The following is an 8082-nucleotide window of genomic DNA, read 5'->3' on the forward strand; positions in this document are numbered from 1 at the left end:
ACTTGTATGACCCATTGCCGCAGGCTTCTGTAACTGCATAGGGTCCTAGCTTCCCCTGTTTTTCTGCCTTGCTAGCATTGTTGTTTCTGAAGACGTAGTCCCCAGGGAGGAAAGTTTCTTTTTTTACTCTCTTGTCATAATACTTTTTGATCATTTTCTTGTATGCTGCTTCTTTGATCGATGCAGTCTCTCTCCTTTCTTCCAACAAATCGAGGTTTCCTCGGAGCTGCCTTTCGTTATCTTCTTCTGTGTTATATCTTCGGGCTGTTGGTACACTAACCTCCGGAGGAATCATGGCTTCAGAGCCGTAGACTAAACTAAAGGGCGTGGCTCCGTTGCTGGTTTTGGGTGTTGTTCTGTTGGCCCATAAAACCTGATGGAGTTCTTCCACCCAACCACTTTGGCTTCTTCCCAGTCTTGTTTTTATTCCATGCACAATCTGTTTGTTAGTTATCTCTACTTGTCCGTTGGCTTGTGGATGGGCCACGGATGTGAAACACTGTTGGATCTCCAGATTCCTGCAAAAAGTTGGGAAAATACCCTGGCAAAATTGTTTTCCGTTATCACTGACTATTGTTTTAGGGATCCCAAACCTTGTTATAATTTGTTCCCATACAAACATCTATATGTGTTTTCCAGAGATGGTGGCTAAGGGTTTTGCCTCTACCCATTTTGTGAAGTAATCAATTGCCACCACCAAAAACTTAACTTTTCCTGGAGCTGGTGGGAAGGGTCCTACAATGTCAATTCCCCACTTTGAGAACGGCCATGCTGACGTTACTGGGATAAGTTCGCTCTTGGGTGCTTTTGGAACCGCAACGTGTATTTGACATGAATCACATTTCTGAATTTTCACCACCGTATCTCTGTGCATGGAGGGCCAGTAATAACCCATCGTGCTTATCTTTGCGACCACCATTCTTGCTCCAGAATGTAAGCCGCAGGCTCCGTGGTGAGTTTCTCTAATTACCTCCGCAACTTGTCTTGGGCCTATGCATCTCAACAGGGGGCCCAGATATGATTTTCGGTATAAACCTTCGTCTCTAAGCACATACTGAGGTGCTTTGACCCTTATCTTTCTGGCTTCGTCTCTATCCTCCGGAAGTATTCCACTTGTTAGGTATTCCACTATGGGGCTCATCCAGGTATCTCCTTCTTCTTCGATGGCTGTGGTAAGGACTTCTGCTTCAATTGAACTTTTTGCTAATGTCTCCACCAAGACTTCTTTCGTAAGGTGTGCAAAAGAAGTGGAGGCCAACTTACTTAATGCATCGGCAATCTTGTTATGGTTCCGACTTATGTTCTGAATTCGGAAGCTTTTGAAACTTTGTATTAATTGCTGAGCTTTTGCCAGATACTTCTTCATCATTGGCTCTTTGGCTTTGTACGTTCCGTCAACTTGAAAGGCAACGATTTGGGAATCAACACAAGCGTGAAGATGTTTGACTTTCATTTCTTTGGCAATTTTAAGACCGGCTAGCAATGCCTCGTATTCTGCCACATTATTCGAGGCTTTGAATTCAAAATGTAAAGCATACGTAAATTCTTGCCCTTCTGGATTTATTAAGATCAAGCCGGCTCCGGAACCGTCGGCACTTGAGGCTCCATCCGTGAACAACTTCCAGACTCTACTTCTTTATCCTGCGACAGTGTTTTACGCTTCTCCCCGCACCTTTGTTATGGGGACTTGACCTTTCTGCTAAGAAATCTGCAAGGACTTGACCTTTTACCGAATTCTTTGGTCTGAATTCTACTTCATGTTCACCCAATTCTATTTCCCATTTCGCCAGCCTTCCCGAAACTTCTGGCTTCGTCAAGACCTGCTTTATTGGCTTATCAGTGAGTACCTCTATCGGATGTGCTTGAAAGTAGCGCCGCAGCCTTCTGGCTGCATGGATGAGTGCTAGTGCTAATTTTTTGATCTCGGGGTATCTCACTTCTGGGCCTTGCAACACCCTGCTTACATAGTATATTGGCTGTTGTCCTTCTTTTCTATTGGCCATCAACACTGCACTTATTGTTTCTTCGGAGGCTGCCAGGTACATTTGCAACGTTTCCCCTGCCTTTGGTGCCGTTACCATTGGGAGTTGACACAAGTGCTCCTTCAACTTATCAAATGCTCTTTGTGCTTCTTCGGTCCATCTAAAATGTTGTTTCTCCAGGCATCCTTTAAGAGTTTTGAAAAAGGGCAACGACTTGTCCGCAGACTTAGACAGGAAGCGGTGTAATGCCGCAAGCTTCCCATTGAGGCTTTGCACGTCTTTCATTGTTCTTGGGGCTTGCATTTTTTGAATATCCTTAACTTTCTCTGGATCTGCTCTAAAGCCTTTTTTAGTTACAAGATGGCCCAAAAACTGACCTTCTTCTACCCCAAATGAACATTTTTTGGGGTTCAACCTCATGTTGATGGCACGCAAGGTTTGAAAGTTTCTTCTATGTCTTTTAACATGTCTTATTCTTCCATGTTTTTGATCACCATATCATCCACGTAGGCTTCTAAGTTCCGTCCTATTTGCTTGCTGAAAGCTTTATCTACCAACCTTTGGTAAGTGGCTCCTGCATTCTTCAGACCAAAAGACATCTTTTTATAACAAAAGATTCCTTCTGTTGTATAGAAAGTCGTTTTATCTTCGTCATCTGGGTGCATCTGTATCTGATGGTAGCCTTTGTAAGCATCTAAGAAACACTTCAACCTGAAGCCCACCAAGGATTCCACTTTCCAATCAATTTCTGGGAGTGGGTAGCAGTCTTTTGGGCATGCCTTGTTAATGTCTGTAAAATCGACACACATCCTCCAACCACCGTCGTGTTTCTTGACCATTACCGGATTTGCTATCCAACTTTGGTATTTCACCTCCCGTAATATTCCTGCGCTAATTAGATCATCAACCTGCTCTTTAGCCGCTTTACTTCTATCCGGAGCCAAACTTCTCCCCTTTTGTTTTACAGGAATTACATGAGGTCGTGTGTTTAGGCGGTGTTGTGTATCAAAAATTTCATTGCCGATCTTCAACTGTCTAGGGACACCTGTCATGTCCGAAGGTGTCCAAGCAAACACATCTTTGTTCGCCCGTAAGAGTGCCTTCAACTTTTCCTTGTGCTCTTCCGAGAGTTGTTTTCCTATTAGCACATATTGTTCCGGATACTTGTCATTTATGAATATTTTTTCTGTTAGTGATTTGGTGACCACATCCTTCTCCAGCTTTTGTCTTTCTTTCGAGACATCAACTCGCGCACACACACACTCTTGCTTTGGGTCGGCCTTTATACTACCGATTCTATGAGGTGTGGCGAACTTGACCATTGCGTGCCTTGGAGACGGAACCATTCCAAACTTGCGCATGGCTGTCCTTCCCAAAATTACGTTGTACGGGGATGCGGCCCTCACTATTATGAACGTTAACTGTTTTGTCCGGACCCTTGGCATTTCTCTTATTCTTACCCAAAAGGTTATTTCTCCCAACGACCAAGATCTTTCCATAGAAAAGCCTACGAGCGGGCTAGTAACATCCCTACATGTTCTTCTTAATGCTGCTTTGAACTTTAGAAAACAATGTTCGTACATGACTGATATGTCCATTTATATATACATTCCCATATCGTTTCTAAGTCGTTTTGATCTCAATTATGAGCAAATTACATATATATTCGATTCTTTGATGGTATTGTTAGTGATTGCAGGCTTAGAACAGGTGAAATGGGTAGAAACAGCTTTCGGATGACTAGAAGATGCACTAGGATGGTTCATGGACGCATACGAGTGAAGACGGAATGAAAACTACAAGTTTTCTTCTCAGGTGCGTCGCACCTGGAAGATTGGTGCGGAGCATTTTCTTCTCAGAAAGTTGGAAGATGTGAGAAAGCAGGGAGGTGCGGCGCACCAACCCTATGGTGCATCGCATATCGGGCAGGAATATTTTTGGAAACAAGGCCAGGTGCGCCGCACCTGAAGCTTGGTACGTCGCACCTATAGGTCGGTTTGTGAAGACTTTTTGTAAAGTCTATAAATACAAGACCATAACCCTCCCATTCGATATACAATCACCTCTAGTCGATTTTAGGGTTCTTTGGGGCAATTCTCAGCAGCTTTTTCATCCATCAAGGTCTAAGGGTTGTTCGTGAGCTTCAAGGCATTCGGTTATCGATTTTCTTAGCGGTTATTTGTTTTCTACACATTGGTACAATATTTTCTCTTATACTTTTACTCTTTGTGCTTTGTTTATGATTATGAGTAGCTAAATAATTTGTCATCCACTGAGATAAAGTGATACATTGAACAATGGTTGCATAATCTTTTGAATTCGAGTTGATTTGATTTAACGTTGTATCGTAATCTTAACTTATTAATTCGTTGTTATTTAACTCTTAATTGTGGATAGTTTTTGCATCTTCTTAGTGGTAACTAGGCTGTGTAAAAGTTATTTTGATTGCTTGGTTAGAAGCAATTGTTTCTATGACGGGTACGGTAGAAAGTAATTAATAGTTAATAAGAGTTAACGAGTTAATGGTTGGGTACAATCAATAGATACAATTGTTATCTAAATAACCAAAACAATTAGTTGACTAGGAAAGTTATGAAAGGCGTCTTGGGGTACCGGTCTTAGTAACGGAACTAGTTAATTAAGGGAATTGAATAAAGTAACGAACTTGACGGGTACGGGGTAAGTCTTTGTTTAGTTCTTGGTTATTCGAATTGGTTCTTCAATAAATAATGTGTGTCATGGAGTCGAAGTGGATGATCTTCTCATCCTATTTGATATAAAACAATTCTCTTTTCATTAAATTCTTAGGAATTTCTAACTCTTTCAATCAACTAACTTTTAAATATAAAATCAAGATGACATGGTGTCTTTAAAAACCAAAATCTTTTTAACTACTTAAAACTTGCTAGCTCTTTGTAGTCTCCGTGGAACGAACCTTTACTTGCTTTAATCTATATTGCATATGAACGGGTCCACTGCCCGATTGTGTGTGGTATTCGATTCGGAGTAATTTTAAGGATTTTAATTTAACTAGATTTTCACACATCAAGTTTTTGGCGCCGCTGCCGGGGACTAATTTAAGAGCTTTAGTTTGAGATTTCGTAGTTGATCCTTTCTTGTACTCAAGTGCAAGAAAGTTACTTGCTTTCTTAGGTTAATTTTTGATTTTTAGTCTTAATTTTCTGTTTTGTTTAGTTTGTGTAACTTGGTGCGTTTTACGGTTTTCTTTGTTTGTGTTTTCAGGTTTATTTATTAGTTGATGACCACAAGGGCTGCCGGTATACCACTAGTAAGTCCTCAATCTAATCCGGGAAAGACGAAGAGACGAGGAAAGAAACCTTCTAAAACCATTAACCTTTCATCTAGCAAAATAGATTCCTTAAACTTAAATGTTGAAGCTGAAAGTTCTATCCATTCCATACCACCAACTCCACCGAAAAATTCACCTAAAAATTCACCAAATTCAACACCAAACTCCACTCCACCCTCTACACCTCCTACTACATCTAGAAACATGGCCGAAGACATGGTTCATCCGTTTGATAGGACTATTGGGGAGAGTACTCGGGTCATTGCACCTAATAGGGGCTCGGCTATTCGTCCTCCAACCACCGCTCCAAATTTCAATGTCAAGGGTAATCACTTGTCTCGGGTTGAGGAAAATCAGTTTGACGGGGTTGTTAAGTGGGATCCGTATGATCATGTGGAGAAGTTTGAAAAGGTTTGTCGATTGTTCAAGTATGGGGAGACTCAAATGCCACATGTTAAACTTGAATTGTTTCCGTTGTCTCTCACGGGAGAGGCGGCGAATTGGTATAAGAATCTCGATGAAAACATATTTGAGACATGGGAAGAGTTGTGGGAAGGATTCATTGAGCGGTTCTTTCTGGCTCAATTGGTTGAAACAATGAAGTTGGAGATCCGGGCGTTTAAGCAACTTAGTGGTGAAGATTCGGTAGATGCTTGGAAAAGATTGAAGGAATTGATGAGAAATTGTCCCAGGCATGGTATTCGATTGAATGAGCACATTCTTATTTTCTTTCGGGGTTTGGATAGCCGTACTCAAAGGGAATTGGATTGGGCTTGTGGAGGTAACATTAATAATGTCACTTACAACGAAGCGGGTAGGACTAAACCGGATCTTGTGAAAACGGGAAGTAGAAGTGTGGCTCGGGTTGATAGTGGGGGAAGTAATGATGTTGTGGCTGAAATTAAGGCTTTGGCAAGTCACATGGATAAGCAATTTGCAAGTATGGATGGTAGGTTTGGGTTGATTGAAAAGGATTTGAAGACGGCGGTTGCAGGTTGTGATATTTGTGGTGATAAGCATTACACAGAAGATTGTGATAAAGCACCACGAAATGAGGAAGTTGATTATGTTCAAAATCAATATCAACCACCGTTTGCAAATCGTGGGCTATTTCAAAGGAATGGAGCTTATCAAAACCGGTACCAAGGTAATTCTAATTCTAATTTTAATTCTAATGGTGCAGGAAATTATAGGTCTACATTGGAAGCTTCATGGCAAGGAAGAAATCAAGGAGGTTCTTCGGTTCAACCGGTTGAAGTTGTTGATCCTAATGCCTAGCTTAGGGATCTTGTTAAGAAGTTTATGGTTGATCAAGACAAGAAGAATGAGAACTACCGAACCAATATTACCACTTTGAATGATAAGATGAATCAAAATATCAAAAGCCAACAAGCGGCGATCAAGGATTTAGGAGTTAGGCTTGATAGAATGGGTATTTCTAATCGTCAACAAGGATCTTGGCCAAGTAATACCTAACAAAATCCTAAGCCTTCCGGTTCAAATGATGGAGGTAATAAGTATCAACACCCGAATGTTAGGAATGAGCATGTAAATGCCGTTACTACTCGGTCCGGTAAGGTAGTTAATTCTCCTATTTCTCCTCCTCTTTCTAGTGCTACTCATATTTCCACGTAGGTTGATAGTGAGGACAAAGAAGATGAACAAGTTGATGGAGAGATTGTAATGGAGCCGAACCAAGCCATGAAACCACCGGCCATTCCACTTACATCTACTACACCGATTGCTACACCGGGAGCTAAACCGACGGTTGTTGAGCCTCAAGTCAAGCCATATAAGCCTAAGATTCCTTTCCCTCAAAGATTGAAGAAGGATAAGCTCAAGGAACAATACGGTAAGTTTGTAGACATGATTAAATCAGTTTATATTAATGTGTCTTTGGTTGATTTACTTTCAGGGATGCCGAATTATGCCAAGTTCATCAAGGAACTTGTAACGGACAAGAGGAAGCCAAGGCTACTTTCCTCAACGTGGAGTGTTCGGCGATTGTGCAAAATCAAATCCCTCCTAAGCTTGAAGACCCAGGGAGTTTTCTAATTACTTGTTCTCTTGATGCTAAGCTTATTTGTGATGCTTTGGCCGATATTGGTGCAAGCATTAATTTAATGCCTTTTTCAGTTTATAGGAGATTGTCTTTAGCGGCACTAAAACCAACTTGGATGAGCATTAGGCTCGCCGACCATTCATTTCAGTATCCCATGGGGATTGCTGAAAATTTGTGTGTTAAAGTAGGCCATATTGTCTTTTTGGCCGATTTTGTTATTCTTGAGATGGAAGAGGATGCCAAGGTGCCTCTTATCTTAGGCCGACCTTTCTTGTATACGGTCGATGCCATCATTCCTGTTAAGGATAAGATTATTTCGTTAGGAATAGGAAATGATAGAATTTTGTTTTCAGTTGATAAAGCTTTGCAACATCCTTATTCTACCGATGATTCATGTTTCAGGATTGATGTGATCGAAGAAGATGAAGCTTTGGAAATGGAATTGATGAACTTCTTGGACACGGATGAAGGAGAAGCTTTGCTAGCTTGTAGTGAAGAGGAGCAAGTGATGGTTGCGGACATGGTAAGAGAGATTATGGAGTTAAGCACGGATGAGTCAACATAGGAAGATGAGACTTTTGAGGAGATTGAGAGGGATGGTTTGAAGATTGAAACTTAGGTGGACAATCCACCAACCGATTTGGAGCTCAAGCCACTTCCCGAGCACTTGGAATATGCATTCCTCGAAGGTAAGTCACTTCTTCCCGTTGTCATATCATCATCACTTT

The 8082-nt window shown here is 41.3% G+C and overlaps 1 protein-coding gene across 1 annotated transcript; it reads right to left on the reverse strand.

Annotated features, from left to right (window-relative positions):
- Window positions 1-622: 622 nt before the first annotated feature.
- On the reverse strand, window positions 623-2402 carry LOC122609091. The gene is made up of 2 exons (XM_043782152.1): window positions 1673-2402; window positions 623-1512 (listed from the first exon to the last, which is right to left on the reverse strand). Exons 1-2 carry the CDS (start codon window positions 2400-2402, stop codon window positions 623-625), a joined length of 1620 nt encoding a protein of 539 aa, XP_043638087.1.
- Between the last annotated feature and the right edge of the window lie 5680 nt (window positions 2403-8082).

The sequence above is a fragment of the Erigeron canadensis genome, chromosome 7 (genome assembly GCF_010389155.1).
Source record: "Erigeron canadensis isolate Cc75 chromosome 7, C_canadensis_v1, whole genome shotgun sequence".
Lineage (NCBI taxonomy): Eukaryota > Viridiplantae > Streptophyta > Magnoliopsida > Asterales > Asteraceae > Erigeron > Erigeron canadensis.